Source organism: Selaginella moellendorffii, unplaced genomic scaffold, assembly GCF_000143415.4.
Source record: "Selaginella moellendorffii unplaced genomic scaffold, v1.0 SELMOscaffold_48, whole genome shotgun sequence".
NCBI classification, from domain to species: Eukaryota; Viridiplantae; Streptophyta; class Lycopodiopsida; order Selaginellales; family Selaginellaceae; genus Selaginella; species Selaginella moellendorffii.
This window is the reverse complement of record NW_003314309.1, coordinates 1,337,267-1,360,417: the sequence shown is the minus strand read 5'-3', so window position 1 is coordinate 1,360,417 and position 23,151 is coordinate 1,337,267. Positions and strand designations below refer to the sequence as shown.

Sequence of the window (23,151 nt, the reverse complement as noted above, 5' to 3'; positions counted from 1 at the left end):
CCTAGCTAGAGCGCATTTCTTCCTCGATTTCCATTCCATGGCGCCGCATCGAAGGAGCAGCGGCGGCGGTAGCGGTGGAGGAGGCGGCGCCGCGGCCAAGCAGCAGCGCAGCATTGCGTCTTTCTTTTCTCCCGCTGCTCCATCGCCAGCGGCAAAGAAGGTTTTGGTGATCAATGATGCGACTATCGCTGCTAGTAATCCAGGTATTTTGATAGTTTGGGAGGAATGGAGGGATCTTGGATCGTAGATTAGATTGCCAGTTCTTCTCGATCTTCCCAATGCTAACATTTGTAGTTTTGTGTGTATGCTGGAAAAGCTTTGTCACCGAAAACTCATGATCGACAAGAAGAAGATACTGGAAAAAACGATAGAACTGGTGAGATAAGATGCTTTCTATGACTTCTCTACTAACATTTTCTTCATTTCAAGCGGTAACAGCACCAAATGAGGAAAGAGATGATGAGAAAAGCAAAGAGTCTCCGCTAAAGAGGCCGGCGGATGACAATGTATGTGGAAGTCCTCCAGCGGAGTCTAGTAAATCACTCAAAAGACTGAAGGTATTTTGGTGCGGGAAATTATCGCTCAAATACAATCGCGTGTCTGGACAGCAGAAGGTCGTTTTGGAAGATGGTGACGACGAGGAGTTCCTTGAGAAGATGGATTTGGAGAACAGTCATTGTGGAAAAACTCGAAGAAGTTCTTCTGTTTCTTCAGCAGGTGCAGCAGTCAAAACGTCGGATGGTTTGGGAGCTCCGAGGAAAAGGCTGAGAAAGAAGTACGTGGTGGCTTCTTCAGACGATGATAGTGGCTGTGAAGTGAAAGGTGCCGATGTCAAAGAAAAACGAACGATGGAGGACGAAGCGACGATCGGAGAAATTCCGAAAGAAGATACCAGGTACTAGCCTTTTCCTGACTCAGATTTTGAGCATCTTTTCTGCAGACAGCGAGCTGAAGAACTCGAAAAAATTACACGGTTCAAAGAGGAAACTGTTCGGCAGATAGAACCTGCCACAACGAGAGCGGATGAGTGTTGTGGTAAGCTTGTCCTAGTGTTTTCTAGATTGATATACATTGGCGTGCAGAGGCCGATCGCTCACTACTGCTGAGTGGTGAAGCACTTGAACGTTTTGGCGGTCGAATCTCAAGAAAATTCAGCTTTCTTGGCAAGTAAGATTGGGTTACTGCGTCCTGGCTGATCAAAATGTGAATTGTAAAAGGAACCGCAAGGATTCTTCAGGAAGGCGCCATGACTGGCCAAATTTTGATTCTCGAACACTTTTTTTGCCGGCCGAGTTTGTGAAAGGGCTCACAGGAGGCCAGGTACTGCCTTGATCTTTTGTGATGGTCATTATTTTTTGTTTTACGAAATAGAGGCAATGGTGGGAATTCAAGGCCAAACACATGGATAAAGTTCTTCTTTTTAAGGTGATGATGCGATGCTTATGCCTGCTAGTGTTTAGCTGTGCTGCATGCTGCAGATGGGGAAGTTCTACGAAATGTTTGAGATGGATGCACATGTTGGAGCTCAAGACCTTGATCTGCAGTACATGAAGGTTCACTACGCTCTCTCCAGTTTTTATTTATAAAGTGTTAACCTTTCTTCTTGTTCAGGGTGAGCAGCCGCATTGTGGCTTCCCGGAAAAGAATTATTTTGAGAATGTAGAGAAGCTAGTTCGAAAGGTAGAAACTTCGCACCCCAGTGGAAATGCTTATGATTTTGATTTTAGGGGCATCGAGTGTTGGTGGTGGAGCAAACGGAGACACCAGAACAGCTTGAAGAACGCAAGAGAAAAACGGGCAGCAAAGACAAGGTATAACGATCTGTGTTCTTGATACATACAAGCAAAAGTTTACAGGTTGTAAGACGTGAAATATGTGCGATCATAACTAAGGGAACCATGGTGGACTCTGGTATGATTAGTGACAATGCGGAGCCCTCCTTCCTTGCTGCAGTAACAGAGAAGGCGGACAATTATGGAGGTTCTTTGGTCGGACTTTGCGTGGTAGATGCCTCCAGGGCTTTATTTATGCTCGGTCAGGTCCGTGATTGTCTACTGTGTGGCTTATAACTTATTGATGCATAACGCCAGGTCGAGGATGACTCCGCAAGGACGAAACTCAGATCTATATTGACAGAACTGAGGCCTGTCGAACTAGTCTTGCCGCTTGGCTTGCTGACGGACGCTACTCAAAAGGCCTTACGCGAACAAACAAGAAAACCATTGATCAGTCAACTTGTACCTTCAAAAGAGTTCTGGGACGCTGAACAGACAACCAAAGAGATTCGCACCAGTTATGGAGCTTCAGACGTGATGCCTACCGTTCTTCAAAAAATTCTCGAGCTTGGTGTTTCGTCAGAACCAGTTTTATCTGCTTTTGGGGGCTGCATTTGTTACTTGAGGCAATCGCTTCTTGATGGTCAGCTCCTCCAGCTTGGGAGGTTCGAGTTGCTTCCAGGATCGGACCTGTCATTCGAACATTCAGCCGCTATTCCTGAAGCCGCAGAAGCTCACATGGTACTTGACAGTGCTGCTTTGGATAACTTGGAAATATTGGAAAACTCTTCCAATTGTGGAGTGGCAGGGTGAGTATGGTTTCGATGCGGTAACTCATTAAGCTGGTCATTACAGGACTCTTTTGTGTTTACTCGACCACTGCATAACACCATTCGGAAGACGTCTATTGAAGCAGTGGATTGTCAGGCCTCTTTGCAATATTGAATCCATTGTGCAACGGCAAAATGCCGTCGTAGATATGCAGGTTAGTCTGTTGGTACTCACTCCGAGTTGATCGAGCTTGTTGCAGGGTGTGGCGGAAAATGCAGTTTCAGAATTTCGACGGGAGCTCTCTGGTATTCCGGACCTTGAAAGACTTCTAGCTCGACTCAGTGCAAACAGGTTTGAAGACTCTTATTCGATGCACTTCTGATTTACTGCAATGCGTTTTTAGTGGGGAAAATGGGAGGCATTCGCAGAAGGTTGTGCTGTATGAAGATGCTGCAAAGAAGCAGATCAAGGAACTCGTTGCGGCACTTCGGGGCTTTCAGAAACTTGTCAAAGCTGTATCTTGTTTCGGCAATTGTCTGCCGCAGCTCAAATCAGCTCGCCTGCGGTCTTTATTGACCTTTGGTAAGCCTTTTTCCTATATAGCCAAACGTTACTGAAAATTGTATACTCTTCTTAGGGAAAGGATTTCCTGATTTGAAGCCTCTTCTGCAGTATTTTGAGGATTCCTTTGACTGGTCGGAGTCAGAAGCAAATGGTCGAGTAACCGGTGGTGATCATAGCAACTTATCGGCATCTGATCCCAGAGAAAAACTCGAGAGCTACCTGAAGAGCCAGCAAAAGTTTTTCAAAAATCCAGAGGTAGCTTGTTTCTCCATTGTACTCATATTGACTGTTGCTCTGTAGCAGATTTCTTACGTGACTGTTGGGAAGGATACTTACCTGCTTGAGATACCCGAAGAGCTGCATACTAAAGTGCCTTCAGATTACGAACTTCGCTCGTCTAGAAAGGTAAACAGCGGCGTTCTCATTGAAAGTGACTAGCAGAGCTAACGTGCAGGGTTTCTGTCGATACTGGACACCAAGGGTGAAAGAGCTGTTGCAAGAGCTTAGCCTTTGTGAAAACGAGAAGGAAGCTGCTCTGAGAGGCATACTCCAAACTCTTACTAAGCGCTTTTGTGACGATCACGATCACTGGCTCTCTGCTATTCGAGCTGTTTCTGGTATGCAAGTTCTGGTATGCAAGCAACACTCGCTTGATAAACAAGCTTTCTCTTTCCAGAATTGGATGCTCTTATGAGCATATCGTCTGCCCGGTTGCACATGGATGGAATGACGTGCTTGCCAACGTTTGTCCCAGCAAGTCAACTTGCAAAGCCGGTTTTTAGAGCCAAAGCCTTACGACATCCTATAGTGGCTGTTAGTACTGCTGCAAGCACTCCTTTTGTTCCGAACGATGTTGTTCTCGGTGGCGGAAGCAATCCAGAGGTTATGCTTTTGACAGGGCCCAATATGGGTGGCAAGTCGACTTTGCTTCGTCAAGTATGTCTGGGAATGATACTCGCACAGGTAAAGTCATCTATGATACTTTGGACAAAACTAAAAGGTTTTTGACGCTTCCAGATTGGTTCAGAGGTTCCAGCTGAGTCGCTCGAGCTTTCCCTTACGGATAGATTATTCGTTCGTATGGGAGCCAAGGATCAAATCATGACAGGTCAAAGCACATTCTTGATTGAACTACTGGAAACCGCTGTTATGCTGGTAACTCCTCGACTGTGTTTGAGCGTCCATCTCTAACACCGTCTGTTCCAGCGCTGTGCAACTCAAAACTCGTTTGTGGCTCTGGACGAGCTTGGACGTGGAACAGCAACCTCAGACGGCCAAGCTATAGCGTATGTTTTATTTCATTTGTGTTTCTTAAAAGCCTATCTCCGTTGCTTCTTCTTCCTTTTCTTTTGTTTCCAGGCACGCCGTGCTCCATTATCTAGCACACAACGTCCAATGTCGGGGAATGTTTTCTTCTCACTACCACAAACTTGCAAGCGATTTTGCGAATGACCCTTCCGTAAGCTTTCCGCGTCTTTTGCTGGCCTCATTGTTGGCTGTGGACAGGTGTCTTTGTGCCATATGGCATGCAAGGTTGGAGGTGGAAATAACGAGCTGGAAGCAGTAACATTCCTCTACAAACTCACTTCTGGCTCTTGCCCGAAGAGTTATGGCGTCAACGTCGCACGAATAGCAGGCAAGCCAAAGTTCCCGTCTCATGCACATGTTAGTCGCTCTTTCCATGCAGGAATGCCAGAGAGCGTGTTGCGCAGAGCCGCACTACAGTCTGCCAAACTCGAGAAAGAAGTGGAATCTCACTGTCACGAAGCGGACGTCATCAAAACCATCCTCGATGCCTCTGTTGACAGTGCGGAACAACTTCGCACGGCTTGGGAGAAGGCAAAACTTATATAAGCATGAAGGTATAGAAGTTTCTTGCATGCTTATGTTATATCCATCTAACCTTTGTGCGTTTCAAGCCGGGTTTGCAATGGGATTTGGACGCCCAAGCTTTGAGGAATTGCGCTATGGCCAGGGGAGCATCGAGAACAGGTTTTTACAAGGATTTTATGCGGGAGCTATTTTCTTACGGCAATATCGCAAGTTTTCCATTGGAGGAATCCTAGCAAAATATGTGGTGGCTATGTTGATTTTTGGCAGCGATGAGGGAGAAAGAATAGTGGTGCCAAGTTCGATTGCAATGCATTTGTTCACGCGATTGACCGGTTGATGGAGACAAATGGTCTGTAACAAGGATCGAATGTCCACTGCTTGACAAAGCTGATGTAAGTTTCATCCGCTTTCTTGGAAAAAGGTTGATTGATCACCTGACAAGGTTGATGGACGCTTGCAATTCATGATTGCTTTATATTTAGAAATAAAACACAACCAGTGTAGCATAAAGTAAAAGATCATAGATAGTTCTTGTGGATCACATCTTTTCATATCTGTAAAAATCCAATACTCGTATTACGCTACTTTGTTGAATTCTTAAATTAGAATGCTCTGATTTGGTGTTCTAATTCTTTGATGCTCTTGATTTTATGTGACTGCGTGTTTTATGAACTATTATGACATGCACCACCACCCATACATACAATCTGTCAAAACAATCATAAATCATTGAAGTGTTGTTAGTTTTTCTTTGGATCGGACCAGCAAATCAGTTCTGAGGAAGTTGCCGCAGTAGTAATTGCATGCCATGCTGGGGATAGAGCGTCACTCCAGCTCGAGGAGAATGGCGATAGTTAGGTGAAATCTCCCACTCAAAGTTGTCGAGCAGCGTAGACAACACCACCTTGGCTTCCGCAAGAACAAAGTTTCGCCCAATGCAAATCCTCGGCCCCCAGCCAAATGGCAAATAGCTCCCAGCTGCCACTGCCTCACTCTTCGAGAACCTGTCCGGATTAAAGTCGAGCACATCGTCTCCCCAGAGTTCTGGATCGTGATGGACGCGCAAGATGGGGACTTCCGCACAAACTCCTTTGGGGATGACGAGCTTTCCCTTGGTGAACACCACATCCTTGACAGCTTTACGTCGGATAGCCACGGCGGCTGGATACAAGCGTAGAGTTTCCGAGAGAATGTTGCCAATCTGTTTGAAAACCATCACCGTTAGGAGAGAAAAAGCTGGAAGATAAAGGAAATCTTCTTCTTACGAGTTTGAGCTTTGGAAGCATTTCGGAAGTGAGGACCTCGCATCCGTCAAGAACCTGCAGGACTTCACTGCGGGCTCTCGCCTGCCACTCCGGGTTTAGAGCCAGGAGCATCATCGACCAAGTAACGAGATCAGCAGATGACTCGTATCCAGCGAAGAACAACGTTTTGCAGTCGTCGATCAGGACGTCCTTGCTCATCGGAGGTACTTTCTTTGTCGAGGATGGCGAGGACGAGAACGTAGCAGCCAGTAGCAAGCCCAAGATGTCGTCACCAAAGTGATCTTTGCCGGTGGCAAGCCGAGCGTCAATCAGTTCATAGAGGTAGCTTCGAATTTTTCGCGTGATTTCCCACAGCTTCCTGTTCTGTTTAGTAGGAAGATATCTGTAGAGACGAAAATGGTCAATGCAAAGCGTGTGACAGCGTGTATTTGTTACCTGTAGCCGGGTATCAAGCAAAACGCCGGTTGATTCAAAACGCACACCTCGAGCTCTCTTTCCAAGCGAACGTATTCTTCTTTGTGGGTAAACTCGTGCCCAAAAGACGTCCTAGCAATGATGTCCGCTGTGACCAACGTGAGCACGGAATGGACGTCGACCTCCACAACGTTCGAGCTGCTGCTGCGAATCAATCCTTTCCACTCTTGCACCAGGCCACTCGCACAAAAGTTTATCGTTGGAAGGAACCCCTGCGCAGTATAGCAGTCAGTGAAAGTTGAAGAAACCATCGTCGAAGCATAAACCACCTTGATTCTCTCGACGTAGAAAGCAGGATTGAGAAGCCGCCTTTGATGGTCCCAAGCCTTTCCAGTGGCCATGGCAAGTCCTCTGCCAAACAGAGGCATCATAAACCTGTTTTGAATTCCACTTTTCTCGAAATCGGTCGAATTTAAAATCTCGTGAATCAGCTCTGGCTCTGAGATGCTCACGAAAGGTTCCCATCCCACAGACCAGGCTAGAAATCTCTTCCCTGCAACACGGAATGAAAACCAAGAAAGTAGTGATAAGATTGCCGTACCGTAAGTCTGTGCATGTTTGTGGTGGAAAGGTAGCAGCCGAGCAGAAATATCGTTACTGGTGCTCTTCATATCAGCCGACGTCGCAGAGGCCACCAATCTCTTCATCTCGACTGCATTTCCCGCGAGCCATGAAGGCTTGGGGCCGAGAATTCCCTGCTTTGCCAATCTCCTCCTCACAAAAACATGAAGGCGGCACAAACTGAACACAAATCCCACCACCCTCGCAATCACCAAGTTGAGAGCTATCGACTTTGCAAGGGCCAAAGCGGCTATGATCGCGGACCACCACTCCATAGCCATCGCTCAAGACTCAAGACGATACTGATATCACACGCAAAGAGGGAAAAAATCAAATCAAAGAAAGAAAGAGTATCCCAACTATTAGAAAAGAGGTGAGCATTTAAGAAACGCAAAGACTATGCAGTGGATTCGTTGGTGCACCGAAAACAAGAAAATAGTCCGTACGATTCCCTGCTAGATAAAATAAAACCCAAACGATTCTTGTGTGCACTACACACATACTCAAGCAGTGGAAATCACCGCTGCAAAAACAGCACACACATAAGTTCGCCAGCTTTTTTACCAGCGTGTTGCGATACACTCCACGTAAAGCCGGCCTCGCTAAAAAGAAGCTCGCAGCGCAGAGAGCACTAGTTGTCACTTCCAGCGATGGAGGTACCAACACCAGCACCAGCACCAGCAGCGTCTTCCATGGCCGGAGAAGACGAGGAGCACGAAGAACACCGCGAGGACGTCGTCACAGCGGTCGCTAATGTGGCCATGACGCCCCTAAGCGTCATTGCCTCCACTTGCTTACAGGTAACTCTCAGCTCCAGTGACACCCGCGACAAGCCTCTCGCATTCAGTCTTCTCACTGCCTCTGTCATTGCCACCGCCGGAATGCTCATGGCCGTCTACTTGGTCACTGCCCGGAGCTGCTCGTCCCCGGAGTCGAGAGGCAAGAACAAGCCTCCGTTTCCACCCGAGAGAAAGATGGCGGCAGCGGCGGCGAAGAAGAGCAAGAAGTCGATCGTCGCACTGCTGGTGAAGCTCGAGGGCCCAGTGGATGACAAGGAGCGTCACCGAGTTGCCAGGATGATGCTACGCTGCCTCTGGTTTAGCCTCTCGTACATGACCACCGGGGTGCTGTGCCGAGCTTTGAAGAACCATTTGGAGCTCAGCGATGGAGCAACCACCGGCGTAGCGGTAGGCGTCTGGATCGTCTTTCTCTGGTCGTGCTTTGGAGCACCGCTGCCGAGGTTCAACCGATGGCTCAAGCTGGTGGGGAGAGTTTTCACGGTGGCCTTTCCGGTTCTTCTCATGGCCGCTTATGCAGGCCTTCTCTTGAGCCGAGCTCTGTAAAGACTTCAAACCAAGGTTAGCATCTCAATAAAGTAAAAGTGTTACCCGAGCCGAGAGAAAGAGTGAAAGAAAAAAGAGAGAAGCTTTGTTGATTGAACAGACCATTGCGTCGACGACGATGATTTGATGGAGAAGGAAAACGGAGTAATCAGACGAGAGCTGCCAGACCGGTATCAAGGCACATACACTGATTTGGCGTCCTATGAGTATCTTACAGCTGCTGCCAAAGAGCACCACCATGCGCACCTGTTCACGGGCTCCTGAACGAAGTCGACCGAGCTTCTTTCGACTGGCTGTGTTCTTCGACCGTGAAATCTTTCTCGGGCGAGACTCGGGCGGGAGAGCCCGGCTTCCGGAACCTGCATTCGCCCAGCAGCGAATCCTTCCTTCTGATAAATGGGAACGCCCGCTTGGAGATGGATTTCCCGAGAGTCGTCTTGTCACCGAAGAAAGTTGACAGCTGAGACTTGGAGGAGCCGCTTGACGACGGAAACTTGCTCAGTTGCGGCTCCTTTCCGGCCCCTGAACCGTCGTCGGTTATCACGCCAACTCTGGAGAGCTTGTTCTTTGCGGACGTCGAGGCGTGGGAGAAGCTCTTGAGTATGCCTTTGGACGACGATGACTGCGTGAGACTCTTGCTGGAGGCGCTCTTGAGGGACCTTTCCGACGAAACACAATGCGGGCATGGGGGATCTTGCTTTTGGCCCTGTGGAACCGAGTGCTCGAGGCACTCCGCATGGAACACGTGGCCGCAGGAGAGAACTCCAACCACGGGCAGTGAGCTCAGCGGCGACGCCTGAGACAACCAGCGTGCGCACAGGCCGCAAGTCAGTAGCTCAACCGGGGGCCGGAGCAAACCGGCAACTTTGAGCTGCTCCATGCTAATGTTCGTGGAGTCCTGGGGAGAGAAAAAATCCGACGGGCTGCTGGCACTCGTCCATCTCAATCTCTCTCGATGAGAAGATGCGGGTTCCGAAAAGGACTATAGAAACAACAATTAAGATCATGGCATACCAACATAAAGAAGAGAACTCTATGCATACCTCCTTGGAATGCAAAAGACCAGAAGGGCTAACCGAATCTATGACAAACAAAGAACGGATTAGAACGAGAAACCAGAAAAAAAAGTAAATCATGGGACCCCATTTCCAGGTACCTGGTAGAGCAAAGATGTAGTCTGCCGCTCCTCCAATGAAATTCCATTGAGAAGTTCGAAAGCTATCCGAGGGGCTCACACCCTGCGAGAACAAGCTGCCAGAAAAGGTCCGCTGGTGGCTCACAGGCGAGCTTGCTATCCGGCTTCCACTTCTACTCCCAGAAGAGAAAGAGAGCCTGCGTAGCTGCGGACCACCATGGACCGAGACCTCGAAATCGTCCACCGGGGACTTACCCCAGCTACCCGAGACTTGGGAGGGATTTCTCTGCCTGTAATGCCGCTGCTGCTCCACCACATCGTCCTCGAGAGACTTGCGTGGCCGCCGGGCGGCCACGCAGCAAGCAGCCCCCGTCTTGGAAGGATTGAGATCGCCGCGATCAAGAACACATTCGCTGAGAATGTGGGGCTTCCCCCCGAATTTCCCGAAATCTAGCGCCGGGGCGAGCGCAAGATCGCGAAATCAGGACGAATTCCAGGCCCGGAAGAAGAGCGCGCGATCTGGGAGATTTTTTGCAAGCATTTGTGAGTGGGGACTAGAATTTCCAAGCGCGCTTACCATTCCAGCTGCCGATCGCGCGGCGCGCCCTCACGAGGAACGGGCCATCGTGTCACTTTGGCATCCCCAACCCTATTTCTCTTTACAAGCACCAAGAAACCCTAGCCATGACGAGCAACAATCGCAATCGCAAGCACCATCGCTTTTCTTTCCTTTACCTTCCTCTTTTTTCCCCCTTTTCTTAACTTTAACTAATGGTCATTCGTTTTGTCACGCTGTCGTAAAAATGAGTTAATGTCTGCCACAGAAGGGCACGTGTCAAAACCTCCGCGCGGCGATTGCCCCAAATAGAATCTTCCAAGGTATAACTTCCAAGTAGTAAGTTTTAAGTTTCGAGTAGAATGGAACAGTATCACTCTGGCCCCAAATTCAAGAGCTCGCGAATGCCTTCGCAGACCTGGAACAAGATCGATCAATCATGTCACTGGAGGAGAAATCGAAGAAATCGCGGAAACAAATACCAGCTTGATTTGAGACTTGATTCTCGCGACACGTTTCGTCTCCTCGTCGATTTGCCTGGGCATTAGAATCGCGCTCATGAGTCCTATTGAAAACTGTCCTCTAGAGAAACATAAAAAAAAATATTGGTGGTACGCTCACCTGTCAAGGATCGTTGTCTTTGTGGTGATGAAGTCCAAGGCTTCTTTCCAAGAGAGCTCCGCGTGGAAGCCAAGGCCGATGTCGACAAAGATACGCGACGTGTCTGGCCTGAAAGAGAAACTCAAGGATTTAGAGCCTGCTGCCAGGCAAGTACCTGAAAGCTTACACATCTGCCTGGCAGTAAATCTCGGATCCCAAGTTCACCATGGTTCTTAGCCTCGCAAGCTTGTTCTCTTCTAGCATCTTGATGTTAGTGGCAAGATCCGAGCTACAAAGAAAAAGAAGAGTTAGCAATCTTATAGCGAAATAGTAAAGGATAGATACTTACTAAGTCTTAAGCTGCTCCATGAGCTTGTCCCTGCTCAGGAGAAGAGAATCAATGGAAACACCAAAATGAAAGAGAAGAAGAAAGTTTTTACCTCTCGGCAATAGCTCGGACAAGGTCCGGCTTGAGGCGTTTGTCCACGAAGGCCTCGTACTCCAAGACCTTATCCGCCTTGTTCCCGCGTCTTCCAGCTCCACTAGCCATCGCGAAGAACCCTAAAACAAAACTGGTAACAGAATACCCAAAATGTTATAGAAGTCGCCAATGTCAATTCCCGGTAACGCTAGCAGCGTTCACAAGCTTCACACACGATTCGCGACGAGCTCTCCTGGAGCTGGCGAATGCTGGCATTCAGCTCGAGCGATTCTTGAATGAATTGGTCCCTGGATCGAAACAATCAGTGTCAAATACTTTGGCGAGAACGAGCAATGTGTACCTGTCTTGCACCTGCTTGCGCTGGAAAGGATCGATCGATCGCGATGGTGATTAGATCAAGAGAGTTTCATGAGAGATTTTCCTACCTTGAGTTCTTCCAGCAGTGATCGCGTATCGGCAATCTCCAGCTGCTTGTTCTCCAGCCTTGCCTGCCAAAGAAAGGAGATATTTCGATCGATCGGCAATATTTTCCACCTGTCGCGACTGGATCGTGGCTTCCACGCTGCTAAGCTCCACCTCGAGGCACTTGAGCTCCTCCTCCGCGGATTTCTTGCGCGCTTTCTTCGTTTCCAGCTCCGATCTTGCGAGCTCCAGCTGCGACATGAGCTCCGCGCTCTTCTTCTTGAGCTGTTCTACCTGGCCCTCTGCATGGACTTCGATTTCCAGCACTGGAAAGAAGAAATCCTGCCATACCTCCGAAAGACTGATCCCTGGCGCATCCCTGGACGAGGGAAAGAATGCGGCCCTGCTGCGCTGGCGAAGGAGCAGCGGCGCCGCCCGCCATTGCAAGCGCGCGATTTGGCGCTCTGACGATGCTCATCGCAACCTCAAAATATTTTTAGGGTTCTTGAGAAGAATGGAGGAAGAAGGCGAGGGTATAGGCGCGCCGGTGACGCGCGCGGAGTTTATGCTCCAGCATCTCCTCGATAGACAGCTCTCTACTTCTGCAAGGTATGTTCGATCGATCGATCCATGGATCGCGCTGGTTTCACATTCTTGCTGGATGGATAGATTAGAGCAAGTGGAATTCAAGGGAGCTACGCAATCTTTCTATCGAGGCATTCACGGGGCTGGAGGAGTCTCGACTTTGGCAGAATTTCGCTCGCAACAAGACGAGGGGGAGATCCAAAAGCCTGAGGTGAAGAATTTCTTTCTTTGTTCTTGGAGCTAGAGTTTTTTCTGGTCTTCTTTCATTTTCTAGGAAAAGTGCAAACGCCAGAGGTATGGTCCAGACCCGGTGTTCTTGCAAAGCCAAGAGATGGAACGAAAGAAGCAAACTCTTTCTCGAGAGAGCTCCATAGCTGTGAAGCAAGAAATGGGACGCCATGAGAAGGAGCTGGAAGTTTCTTTGATCGAAGGAAAGCAAAGATTGCAAGCTATAGCACATCTTACTGTGGAAGGTAGCTTTCTTTTTTGTGTGGTTTTACAAGTATTCTTCAGTATTTGTTTTGATCCAGGTGTTTCTCTCCGAAAACCTTTGCCTGAGCTCAGCGTCGTTTGCTGTGGCACTACGCCGGAGGTAGTTTTCACTGTCGCCAACTTCCTTTCGTTCTTTGATTTTGAGGTTTTGAAAACTAGGAACGAGCACGAATGCAATCTGGGAAAGAGATTTCGAGATCGTCATCGGAAGTGTTTTCATCTTCAGCTCCACCACTGCTGGATCTGGACACCTATCTGGATGAAGCCACTCAGGACGCTAAAAGTACCGGGAACGAGGAAAAGAATCCCCCCATGGTTTCTGAAGAGAATATCGCCTCGAACCGGCTTTCTTTCAAGGAGTTGCAGGAATGGTCGGATGGAAAGTTCCGAGACCACCAGCAAGGTGTGCCTTCAAACGTAAGTTCATTTTGTGGCTAGATAAAGGCTGAATCGCTTCTTTCTCAGGTTCTCTACGTCAAGAATCTGTGCTCGGAAGTCACAGAGGAGGATCTAGCCGCATTGTTTCTTCGATTTAAGAAACAACCAGACGATCAAATTCTTTTCCGACTAATGCAAAAAGGACGAATGAAGGGTCAAGCCTTTGTTACATTCCCAGGTTCGCATCTTGTTTATTCTGGCAGTACGTGAAATCTTGAACATTCCAGACGTAGTGGCAGCAACCCGTGCATTGCAACTTGTGCACGGATACATGCTTAAAGGAAGACCGATGATCGTAGAATATGCCCGAGGCAAAAAATAACAAGCGCGGTTAAAGTCAAAATGATCATCGCAGGTACATTGCTTTCTCAACCTTTGCTCATCCAGTGTGATCTTTCTTTCCAGGAGCATTACACTGCCTCAAGCCCGAGCTGGGAATACAAGGGAATTCCATCATGGAAGGCATTGTGGTCGGATCCACCAATGAACCGCAGGTTTCACACCCAATCCTTCCACCAACAGTGCCAACTCCGCTGGAAAGATGAAAAGAAGTTGTGAGTATAAACAAAGAACGAAAACCAAGAGGATTCACATGAGATGTCCGTCTTGTTCCTCAGCCTCTGGAGCACAAGTCAATGAACTGCGGCAGCGTGGACAGCGTCCCATGGATCTCTGGCAATGTATCACTGTCACTGCCATGCCGAGACCTGAGCCGACCAGCAACCTCGACAAGATCAGCACGAGCACTGTTGGCGACCACAGCATGATCGCAGAACTCGCGGTGTAGAAAACCGCCGAAACGATGGGAATAGCTCGCCGGCCCTCCAGGCCTCGAGCTAAGGAGAGCTCCAACGAGTGAAGAATGGGTGTTAGAACTGGCTCCACCGAAGACCAAGAACAATGGTTTGTCGTTTCTAGAGCCAGCACGTTTTGTATACACCAGAAGGTGGAGGAGTCTCATGGATCGCCAAACCTGTGCTCGAATCCAATCTGACACACAGCAAGCTGGTAGTCTCCTTTTGTGGACCCCCTGGAAACCTCACCAATATGGCTCCCCTACATCAAGAAAAGCGAGGGGATTTAGAAGGTGTGGTGGTGGGAGAGATTGAGGAGTTTTTAACTCCATTGAAAGAGTGGACTTGGTAGTGTTGAAAATACCAGATTTCCAGATGGTGTTTGATATGGATTTGTTCAATAAATATATTAAAAGGATTTATAGTGTTAGATAAAGTCGTATCATGTTAAAGTCATAAGGACATCTTAATATGTCTTTCTAGTTGCAAAAGTGCTCTTCAAAGGATTGAAATGTTAAGTTCTTGATTGCAAGAGCCACTCAAAAAGTAGTTAAAAAGGGATGTCAGACTTTTTAGGTTCAAGTGATGGAAGTTAAAGGTGTGGGTGATTCAGTTCGAATTGGTGATGGAGTTGATTTTATACCAAAGAAGATATTGGAGTTGTTGGTGTGGAATCAGGATACCTTCCTAAAAGATTTGCTGCCAGGGCTACCTCTTAGTCGTGAGGTTGATCATCGGATTGAGGTTATTCTAGGTTCTAAACCACCTAAGAAAGCTTTGTATTATTTTAACATCAAGGAGATGGTTAAACTCAAGAAGTAACTCACAAAACTTCTTGACAAAGGTCATATTCGACCAAGCAAGTCATCTTATGGAGCACCAGTCCTTTTTGTTATGAAAAAGGATGGAATCATGAGGATATATATTGATTATCGGGCACTCAACAAAATCATGGTAAAAAAAAGTTATCCTTTGCCTTGCATTGATGACTTGTTTAACCAACTCTTAAAGGCTAAGTATTTTATGTGACTTGATTTGTGATTTGGGTATCACTAGATATGGGTGGCGGATTAGGATATGGAGAAGACCACCTTTAAGACTCGATACGGATCATATAAATTCCTTGTCATGCCATTTGGGTTATGTAATGCTCTAGCAATGTTTAGCACTATGATGGATAAAATATTTGGAGATTATTTGGACACATTTGTTGTTCTATATATCGACGATGTTTTGGTCTTCAATGAAACATTGGAGGATTATTTGAAACACTTGGAGCTGGTGTTTTAGAAATTGCGTGAACACAAACTATATGCTAAGGAAAGTAAATATGCTTTTGGACAATTGCATGTGAACATTTTTGGACATATAGTTGGTGGTGGCATAATTGAGGTGGATCCAAAGAAGGTCAAAGCGGTGAAGTCTTGGGAAGTTTCGACCACTGTATCAGATGTTTGTTCCTTTTTTATTTTAGCGGGATACTATCACAAGTTTGTCCGCAATTTTGCAAGAATTGTTCTTCCATTGACTGAGTTGACGAAAAGTAGTATACTGTTTCATTGAACACTAACTTGTCAGTGTGCTTTTGTACGATTGAAGGAGATCTTGACTATAGTTCCTTTTCTTAGGATTTCGGATCTTGATAAACCCTTCGAAGTGCATTGTGATGCATCTGGCTATGCTATTGGTGTTGTGTTACAGAAAGATTGTGACAAAGTAGTTGGTGTTACACTAAGATAACATGGTTGTCCTGTTGCGTTATATTCCAAGAAATTGGATGAAACTCAATGAAGATGGTCAATGTACGAAAAAGAGATGTTTGCTATAGTGTCGACATTGGAATGCTGGAGAGATTATTTGGGTGGACATACCAAGGTTTATACAGATAGTAACACACTAAGCTACTTTGCTATGCAGCCAAAGCTTATGCAAAAGCAAGCTCGTTGGCAAGAGAAGCTTGCTAGATATAATATTGAAATTATATATAAACCCGGTAAAGACAATATTGTTCCGGATGCATTGAGTCATCTGGCTCAGTTCCGGGTAATATCGGCAATCAGTTCAGACTGGTTGGAGGACCTTCAGGCTTTGTATGGAAGTGATCCATTGGCGAAGGCAATTTTGCACTATGCAGAGATGTTGAAGCAGAACCTTGGTAGTGAAGTAGCGAAAGTTGCTAGTCAAACCAATGTGAAGCTTCACTTCTCAGTTTGGGATGGGCTTATATTCTATAAGCAAGAAAGATTGTATCGTCCCTCTAAGGTTCTGCAGCAGTTGTTTTTCCGGGAACATCATGATGTTCTGGCAGCGGGACATGGTGGAAAGCAAAAGACTTTGGCTTCGTTGAAAAAGGGATTTTTTTGGTCTGGTATGGAAGGTGATGTAGCGGATATTGTCCATTCCTGCCCTATATGCCAGCAATGTAAGTGCAAAGCTAAGAAGCAGGCTGGAAAGTTGCAGTGCATTCCAGCACCGGCATAGCCATTTCAAAGTGTGACACTTGATTACATCATTTGCTTACTGAAGTCTAAAAGTTATGATACTTTGATGGTGGTTGTGGATCGGTTGTCGAAGATTGCACACTTCATTCCAACGGTGGGAATAGTGAATGCAAAACAAGCAGCAAAGCTTTTTTTCCATGAAGTACTGCGGGTTTGTGGTCTTCCCGAAGAGATGATCTCAAATAAATATTCGAGGTTTACGGAGAAGTTTTGGGGCATACTGTTCTAGTTGTTTGGTACCAAGTTGAAGTTTAGTATGGCTTATCATCCTCAAACTAACGGGCAAACCGAATGCGTGAATGCTCAAATTGAGGATTATTTATGGTACTATGTCACGGTGGATCAACACAACTGGGTTGAACATTTGGATATAGTAGAAATATGTTATAACAACACATTTTATAGTGCTACTGGCTGTTTTCCATGGGAGATGTTGCAAGGGAATGCTCGTGGGGTGCCTTAATAGATTGTTGTACCAAAACCAATGTCCGAAGTGTTGGTCCCGGCCGTTGAGACTTATGTGGAGCAGCTACGCCAAGGCTGGTTTAGAGCTACTGAGACAATGGGTAAAGCTCAAGATAGGTATCGATGTGATAAGGATCAACATCATCGGGATGTATCCTATCAAGTGGGAGATCAGGTGTGGCTATCTTCCTAGAACAAATGTTAAGGGCTCCTTGTCTCAGAAGCTGTTATCGAGATATGTTAGACCTTATCGGGTGTTGAAATGAATTGGTGTTGTATCCTATCAGTTGGATCTTCCTGCAGAGACGTCCAATATTCATAATGTATTTCATGCCAATCTATTGATTCCTTACACTATGGATGTTGCGCGACACGGGGCAATTCGTCCGCCACTAAACATTGTGGACGGTGAACTAGAATACGAAGTTGAAACTATCTTGGATTCTTAATTTTGGAGACAGGCTCGTGCAAAGGAATATCTAGTTAAGTGGAAAGGTTACCCGACTTGTGAATCAACTTGGGAACCTCTTAGGAATCTTACATATGCTCGTGAGCTTGTCACGAAGTATGAGAATCATAATAAAGACTAGCTTTTGTAAACTTTGTAATAAATCTTGCAAATCAATAAAATAATATATTTCTATAAATCATAGTTTTGTCTCTCTCGTTTGTTAGTACTTGGGTCAGTTTTGGCAAACTGACTTCGGCATGGATTCAATCCATAACCATGGGGATAACTATTATAGACTGATGTTTAGGTGTGCTACACTCTACAAGAGGAAGAATTAGTGATCGATATTTGAATGTTTGAATCTTTGTTGAATTTGAGTTGGATTATATTGATCATTGATGATTCTTCTTATGCTTGTTATGAAGTGAGTTATGTTTTGTTATAAAAGATGGATTCATGAAGGATCAATTTGATGATCACTTGTTAAACATAACTTTATTTTGTTTGGCTTTTGAATTGATGCAAATATGCTCTTCATTAGCTTTTGCATTATAAAGTTTAGCTTATGGATATCTTAAAGAAGATATTGTGAGTTGTACCATGATTTTTTCTTTAGCATTGAAATTAGTTCATATGAAACTTATGATCATTGTTATAAGAGACTTGGTTATAAACTTATTCAAGTTTTTGGTTCTTTAACTTTTATGCTCATTGTTCCATTTATTAGGAGTTGTTGGGGAAAGCATTTTAGCTTATTAGCTTCAAAGTTGAAATTAGTATTTACATATGGCAATCATTGCTGATGAATAACTATCATCTTGAGTTATTGTCCTTGTCAAAAGTTTTGCTTAATTATTGTTGATTTAGAATGATTTGGTGGATTCTATCTTCGACAATGATTATACATCTTTTTATTGGTGGGATGATTAATGTTTTTTCATGATGGTTAATTGGTCTCTTTGATGGCTTATGGTTTTTCATATTACCACATGTTCTTTGTGGTTTGCTTTGGATTAATGTCTTGGGTTTGAGACATTGGTAGGATGTTGTTGACACTTGTTTAAGTAACTTGAGTTCCTTCGTATTATTGACCAAAATCTATTCAGATTAGCTAGTGTGATAGTTAGCATGAATGAGTGTTTGTTGGTCTTGTAACATTCATTCTATTCTGTTGATTATCGTTACAGTTAGTTCTAATAAGTTGAGTGTTATTTTCTTTAGGTTATACATTCATAAGCATTTTACTTATCTGTCAATGATACTTTGTGTTCTTTTAGTTGTTTTTTGTAAGTTGTTTAATATGCTTGATAGTTAAGTTTTGTCATTGAGTGTCCTTAATAATATACTAGCTATTGAATTTTGTTGGATGGTGAATCCTATATTTTCCAACTATAGTAATCTTGGTGGTTCATGTACTCTAATATTGGTTTATCGGATGATAACTTATTTAGAATACTTTTGTGTTTTAATCTAAGAATTATTCATTGATAATTAAGTCTTTAAGATATCATTGTCTCTAACTTTGATATTATCTATCTATTGACCTTTGAGTTTGGGCTAGTATAAACAGATTGGCTTTGGCACTTCGTGTGCATGATGAAATCTCTAATAATGGGGTAATTACAATTAACTGGTCACATCACCCAGCTTTCTATCAATGTTCCTTATTTCGTTAAAAGGGCGTGATTATATAAACAACTCTAACTGCTTGTTTATAGTAGTCTATCTAAATATTATTGATACATTTGGTTTCTTTGCTTATGAGGGTTGGGGCCTCTGGCTTCTCTCTTTATGTCCTTATAGGCAGGGGCATATCACTCTTTTCTAAGCTGGGTGACACTAGAGTAGCAAGGGTGGCTAACTCTATTAGTAGTTTTTTTGTCAGCAATGGCTAGAAGGTGTCTAAGCTGGTAGCACATGTGCGTTAGTAAAAGAGGTTGGCTCTTAACTCATTTAAGTTGGTGCATTTCTTACATAGTGTGATCACTATGAACTTTTTCTGGAGTTGTTTCTTTGACAATGGTATAAACTAGAGTATGCATCGACGAGGACATCGATTTTCCCTAAGGGGGAAAGAATGTCGCAAATGTGATTTCGGGTATCGAAAGTTATCTATCGGCTAGTCCTTTCGGATATTCTTTCCTTATTGCCACGATGGCAAAAGATTGATATTGTTGGAGCCTATATCAATCCCTCTTATTCAAGTGTTAGTAAATTGGACTTTGCATCTGTACTTGGCTGGATAAGTATAAGGAAGGAATTTCTAAGTGTCTATTTAGCTAAGCATATTTGGCCCGGCTTGTTAGTTCTTTTTTGCTCTGTCTTGCACTGGCTTGGCAAGAACCCTCGTGTGTTGAGACTAGTTCCTTAATATCACTAGATGATAGCTTACCATGTCTACCAAACACCCTCACTATCACGCCTTTTTTGTTAGTCTCATTTAAGTCCTAAATACTATGTTTAGATTTACTTATTTGGCATATTTACGGAACATAGAGATTATTTGAACACAATGGTGTTTGTCCCATGTCCAAATTCACATTGGGGGGGGGGGGAGGGGATGTGGGTCGGTAGTCGGTAGGTCAGGTATGGCTGACCAGCTTGAGGTATAGTTTAGCTCCCATTTGTGTTTTTATTTTTGTTTTGTGTCTTGTTTGGGTTTAAGCCTAAGTTCCATACCATGTTAGCTGGTGGAGTACCCATATATCCTCATGTTAGGCCACTGGTATGCTGAAATAGCACTAGATTCCGTTTGGCTCTGTTTTGCATATTGGTCCTAGCATTGGGATACTAGATGCTCTAGGACTGTTCCAAGTCGCTCTGTGCTTTTGTCCCTTGCTCCTTGGGCTATACACTTGAGAGTCACTCCGTGCTCTAGTACCTTCGCTCTTTAGGAGTTTGGTTTCGTTCTTTGTTTAGTGGTCCAAGGCCATGAAACTTGGGTTTCGCACCATTATCCTTTAGACACATGACATGTGGCATATGGCATATGACATGTGGCACATGGAAGGTTTAGGTTCTGCTTCGTTATTATCCTATGGTAAATCACCATAGGATAAAGGGTAAAAACTACGTGTGCTACAGAAACTCAATATCAATTCTTTCAAGAGATATCTCATTTCAGTTGAATCTTGACATCAATAATGTCAACGATAGAGCATCACTTCAATGTTATCAATATTATAGCAAAACTAAAGAAAAGAGAGAGCAAATCACCATGTAAGCGACTAATTTTTCCATTTTACTTTAGTCACTTAACTGCACCTCCGACCACTTGGAGGAGTCTCATTCACAACCTCCATAAGTCCCAGTTAGGACTTGGGGCTTGCCAGCCCTGAGAATGGCATCCATGCCACTCAACCTTTGCACTTGGTCCAAGTGCTCCACGTGTCCGATCCCATGACCGACACCCTAAGGTACCACCGACATATCAGCCCATTACGCTAGGCCATGCCCATTCACCTTGGTCACACCAATGGTCTAATGCCACCTGCATCATAATCCCGTCTCTCAAAGACTAGGCCATCCGTCCATGAGCGATCATCCTAGATCTACTCCTTAGCATCCTTAGGATGCCCGCAGACATGGGGAATAGCCTTCCCCGACAACTCTTTTCCAGTCCCCACCAAGTCCCTTTTAGTCTATGGCCGTGTTCGCCAACACTGCCACTGGATCAAGGTCCGCAAGCCTGACCACTAAGTCCCACTATCCTTTGGGACTTCCTCACCATGTGACCGTATCCTTGGTCACTGCATTAGAGGCCTACTCCTCTTCCATTTCATCGTTTGGGACTTTGGGACAACATTTCGGAACACCGTGGCCTTACGCAAGCCTCATGGGTACTCTCCCTGCCTTTCGCCTTTAGGTGCTCTAGCCATGGGCTTAGAGGGAGGTTCTGTTGAGCCACGACAGGTATCCAAGTAGGTAGTGCCACCCACACTTGGACTGGGAGCATCGGCCAGTCAATCTCTCGGGGGAACTAGAGCCGGCTCTTGAACACTTCACCAAGCTACCCCGCTTGTCGGTCCGCGTTCACTCTAGTCTTGGACTTCCCAGTGGGCAGCTCATCACCCAACACTGGGTCCGGCCTTCCTGGGCCAAACTGGCCTTTCCTGGCCAAACTAGCTCCACTGCAGTCCTCCCCCTACTATACTTTTGGAGCTCACCAAACCCCCCAGGGTCTGGGAGACGAACGCTTTGGGCTTTCACCCTCTCAGACTCGAACTCGGACTCGGACTCAGACTCGGACTCGGGCTTGGACTTGGACTCGGACTCGGACTCGGGCTTGGTCTCGGCCTTAGCCTCGGTCTCGGTCTCGGTCCCGATCTCGGTCTTGGTCTCGGTCCCGGTCTCGGTCCCGGTCTCAGTCTCGACTTCGGACTCCATCTCGGGTCCATCTCAGACTCCATCTCGGGTCCATCTCGGACTCCATCTCGGGTCCATCTCGGACTCCATCTCGGGTCCATCTCAGACTCCATCTCGGGTCCATCTCGGACTCTATCTCGGGTCCATCTCGGACTCTATCTCGGACTCCATCTTGGGTCCATCTCGGACTCCATCTCGGGTCCATCTCGGACTCCATCTCGGACTCCACCTCGGGTCCATCTCGGGTCCACCTCGGACTCCGTCTTGGACTCCACTTCAGACTCCACTTCGGACCCCAACTCGGGCCATCTCGAACACTTCCATATGTCATGTGTTGGTCCTTTTGGGTCCCTTTTTGGAGCCTCGCTTATTGCTCGCTTCGTGCTCGTTCCTCAAGCACTTCGTTGGGAGTTCCACTCCCACTCCCGACCTTTTCAAGTCAGAGCTTTTTAGTCCAAACGTGTTACGCTCGTTTGGCTTTCGCTTCGGCCACTACCATGTGGCACCCTTTCGGCTCCACTTTGGGGCCTAGGGATTTTGTTTCTCACAACTCCACCACCCATAGACGAAGTTCGATGTCCTTATCGAACGATAAACCCTTTTATAAAGTAACACTCGCACGTGTTACCATTTCCATCCTTGGCACCCAACCAATATTTGTCTATGGTTTGACACCAAAGGCTTACCATGCCTTGTCCATCTCTAAGGAGCATAACCTCCCCGACTTAGAGGCTCATTCAACCACTTGTGGTGGTTCTCTCCTTTTATTGGTTTAGTTCTCACTAAACCTGTTAGAGACATCTTCTCTAACTCGATTCCACTACACATTCTCGAGTGGTATCACTTTCCAGCGCTATAACCTTTGCACTTTGGAACTTTTAATTCTAACTTCTCAAAGTCAATTTCCTAGGTGTCTCCGACACCTTGCATTGCACATATTGTGCAACTCCAGTTCCACATCCTAGGAAGTTCTCCACTTGGGGGCACCATCATCCTCTGTTCAATTTCATGCCACCTTTGGTACTGAGTTCTAGTTATCATATTTTGTGCTAGGGCTGTCCATGGCCCTATCTTTTGGCTACTTTGCCGCTCCCTCACTTAAAGCTTTTACTTCGCCAAATTGGAGCACTTAGGAATCCATCCTTGGAAGTCCACTTCCTTTCCCACAAGCCGTTAGCATCAAACACATTAGTGTTCCTTGGCTAACTTTGCCATTTGGATCCCTTCCATTAAATTCCATGGCCCAAACTTGGCCACTAGTCCTTTGCTCCTATCCTTGATTGTTGCACCCAGTAATATAAGATCGCTACCTCCATTTTCGAGGTATCCCTTTGGTTCC

General features: G+C 45.8%; 6 protein-coding genes across 13 annotated transcripts; 2 read left to right on the top strand and 4 right to left on the bottom strand.

Annotated features, from left to right (window-relative positions):
- On the top strand, window positions 1-5,381 carry LOC9647440 (DNA mismatch repair protein MSH6). Of its 4 annotated transcripts, none has more exons than XM_024686264.1 (26): window positions 1-203; window positions 317-376; window positions 439-557; window positions 609-895; window positions 941-1,035; window positions 1,083-1,167; window positions 1,218-1,320; window positions 1,372-1,425; window positions 1,479-1,553; window positions 1,612-1,680; window positions 1,728-1,811; window positions 1,857-2,039; window positions 2,091-2,584; window positions 2,631-2,760; window positions 2,806-2,897; window positions 2,950-3,128; window positions 3,184-3,365; window positions 3,411-3,515; window positions 3,565-3,727; window positions 3,787-4,073; window positions 4,128-4,265; window positions 4,317-4,396; window positions 4,470-4,569; window positions 4,617-4,746; window positions 4,798-4,972; window positions 5,030-5,381. In XM_024686264.1, the coding sequence occupies exons 1-25, from the start codon at window positions 38-40 to the stop codon at window positions 4,962-4,964; spliced, it is 3,627 nt and encodes a 1,208-aa protein (XP_024542032.1). In that variant the 5' UTR covers window positions 1-37; the 3' UTR covers window positions 4,965-4,972; window positions 5,030-5,381. The 4 variants fall into 4 exon arrangements, with proteins under 4 accessions (XP_024542032.1, XP_024542031.1, XP_024542030.1 ...); XM_024686263.1 differs by having other exon boundaries at window positions 430-557; window positions 612-895; XM_024686262.1 differs by having other exon boundaries at window positions 430-557; window positions 3,414-3,515.
- A 138-nt stretch (window positions 5,382-5,519) lies between these two features.
- On the bottom strand, window positions 5,520-7,586 carry LOC9647762 (cytokinin hydroxylase). The gene is made up of 5 exons (XM_002981310.2): window positions 7,224-7,586; window positions 6,952-7,175; window positions 6,644-6,894; window positions 6,209-6,590; window positions 5,520-6,144 (listed from the first exon to the last, which is right to left on the bottom strand). Exons 1-5 carry the CDS (start codon window positions 7,522-7,524, stop codon window positions 5,713-5,715), a joined length of 1,590 nt encoding a protein of 529 aa, XP_002981356.1. The 5' UTR covers window positions 7,525-7,586; the 3' UTR covers window positions 5,520-5,712.
- Window positions 7,587-7,696: 110 nt separating this feature from the next.
- On the bottom strand, window positions 7,697-10,466 carry LOC112350309. The gene is made up of 4 exons (XM_024686268.1): window positions 10,299-10,466; window positions 9,743-10,240; window positions 9,630-9,667; window positions 7,697-9,568 (listed from the first exon to the last, which is right to left on the bottom strand). Exon 4 carries the CDS (start codon window positions 9,464-9,466, stop codon window positions 8,837-8,839), a length of 630 nt encoding a protein of 209 aa, XP_024542036.1. The 5' UTR covers window positions 9,467-9,568; window positions 9,630-9,667; window positions 9,743-10,240; window positions 10,299-10,466; the 3' UTR covers window positions 7,697-8,836.
- Window positions 10,467-10,474: 8 nt separating this feature from the next.
- On the bottom strand, window positions 10,475-11,452 carry LOC112350308 (protein UXT homolog). 2 transcript variants are annotated; one of them, XM_024686266.1, is made up of 6 exons: window positions 11,318-11,452; window positions 11,227-11,256; window positions 11,065-11,166; window positions 10,899-11,006; window positions 10,760-10,842; window positions 10,475-10,695 (listed from the first exon to the last, which is right to left on the bottom strand). In XM_024686266.1, exons 1-6 carry the CDS (start codon window positions 11,425-11,427, stop codon window positions 10,490-10,492), a joined length of 639 nt encoding a protein of 212 aa, XP_024542034.1. In that variant the 5' UTR covers window positions 11,428-11,452; the 3' UTR covers window positions 10,475-10,489. The 2 variants fall into 2 exon arrangements, with proteins under 2 accessions (XP_024542034.1, XP_024542035.1); XM_024686267.1 differs by having other exon boundaries at window positions 10,577-10,695; window positions 10,760-10,814.
- Window positions 11,453-11,470: 18 nt separating this feature from the next.
- On the bottom strand, window positions 11,471-12,222 carry LOC112350310. Its single transcript, XM_024686269.1, has 5 exons — window positions 12,073-12,222; window positions 11,854-12,023; window positions 11,745-11,807; window positions 11,660-11,679; window positions 11,471-11,606 (listed from the first exon to the last, which is right to left on the bottom strand). The coding sequence occupies exons 1-5, from the start codon at window positions 12,197-12,199 to the stop codon at window positions 11,507-11,509; spliced, it is 480 nt and encodes a 159-aa protein (XP_024542037.1). The 5' UTR covers window positions 12,200-12,222; the 3' UTR covers window positions 11,471-11,506.
- On the top strand, window positions 12,153-14,416 carry LOC9647760 (RNA-binding protein 41). 4 transcript variants are annotated; one of them, XR_002993721.1, is made up of 9 exons: window positions 12,222-12,330; window positions 12,391-12,517; window positions 12,581-12,779; window positions 12,837-12,898; window positions 12,958-13,215; window positions 13,264-13,414; window positions 13,464-13,591; window positions 13,642-13,790; window positions 13,854-14,416. XR_002993721.1 is itself a non-coding variant. In XM_002981424.2 (8 exons), exons 1-7 carry the CDS (start codon window positions 12,236-12,238, stop codon window positions 13,556-13,558), a joined length of 987 nt encoding a protein of 328 aa, XP_002981470.2. In that variant the 5' UTR covers window positions 12,153-12,235; the 3' UTR covers window positions 13,559-13,591; window positions 13,642-13,843. The 4 variants fall into 4 exon arrangements, 1 of the variants encoding a protein (XP_002981470.2); XR_002993719.1 differs by having other exon boundaries at window positions 12,153-12,330; window positions 13,464-13,790; XM_002981424.2 differs by lacking the exon at window positions 13,854-14,416 and having other exon boundaries at window positions 12,153-12,330; window positions 13,642-13,843.
- Window positions 14,417-23,151: the final 8,735 nt, after the last annotated feature.

Bases quoted from the DNA above. Each gene is read 5' to 3' on its own strand.
- LOC9647760 (XM_002981424.2), top strand. From the start codon at position 12,236: ATGGAGGAAGAAGGCGAGGGTATAGGCGCGCCGGTGACGCGCGCGGAG. The intron at 12,780-12,836 runs GTAGCTTTCTTT...GTTTTGATCCAG, and splicing joins AGCACATCTTACTGTGGAAG to GTGTTTCTCTCCGAAAACCT. The intron at 12,899-12,957 runs GTAGTTTTCACT...TTTGAAAACTAG, and splicing joins GCTGTGGCACTACGCCGGAG to GAACGAGCACGAATGCAATC.
- LOC112350310 (XM_024686269.1), bottom strand. From the start codon at position 12,199: ATGAGCATCGTCAGAGCGCCAAATCGCGCGCTTGCAATGGCGGGCGGC. The intron at 12,024-12,072 runs GTATGGCAGGAT...AAGTCCATGCAG, and splicing joins CAGGGATCAGTCTTTCGGAG to AGGGCCAGGTAGAACAGCTC. The intron at 11,808-11,853 runs GTGGAAAATATT...TTTCTTTGGCAG, and splicing joins CCACGATCCAGTCGCGACAG to GCAAGGCTGGAGAACAAGCA.
- LOC9647440 (XM_024686261.1), top strand. From the start codon at position 38: ATGGCGCCGCATCGAAGGAGCAGCGGCGGCGGTAGCGGTGGAGGAGGC. The intron at 2,898-2,949 runs GTTTGAAGACTC...ATGCGTTTTTAG, and splicing joins GCTCGACTCAGTGCAAACAG to TGGGGAAAATGGGAGGCATT. The intron at 4,747-4,797 runs GCAAGCCAAAGT...CTTTCCATGCAG, and splicing joins CAACGTCGCACGAATAGCAG to GAATGCCAGAGAGCGTGTTG.
- LOC9647762 (XM_002981310.2), bottom strand. From the start codon at position 7,524: ATGGCTATGGAGTGGTGGTCCGCGATCATAGCCGCTTTGGCCCTTGCA. The intron at 6,591-6,643 runs GTAACAAATACA...TCGTCTCTACAG, and splicing joins TGCTTGATACCCGGCTACAG to ATATCTTCCTACTAAACAGA. The intron at 6,145-6,208 runs GTAAGAAGAAGA...GTTTTCAAACAG, and splicing joins TGCTTCCAAAGCTCAAACTC to ATTGGCAACATTCTCTCGGA.
- LOC112350309 (XM_024686268.1), bottom strand. From the start codon at position 9,466: ATGGAGCAGCTCAAAGTTGCCGGTTTGCTCCGGCCCCCGGTTGAGCTA.
- LOC112350308 (XM_024686266.1), bottom strand. From the start codon at position 11,427: ATGGCTAGTGGAGCTGGAAGACGCGGGAACAAGGCGGATAAGGTCTTG. The intron at 11,167-11,226 runs GTAAGTATCTAT...TTTTCTTTGTAG, and splicing joins ATGGAGCAGCTTAAGACTTA to CTCGGATCTTGCCACTAACA. The intron at 11,007-11,064 runs GTAAGCTTTCAG...TTTCTCTTTCAG, and splicing joins ATTTACTGCCAGGCAGATGT to GCCAGACACGTCGCGTATCT.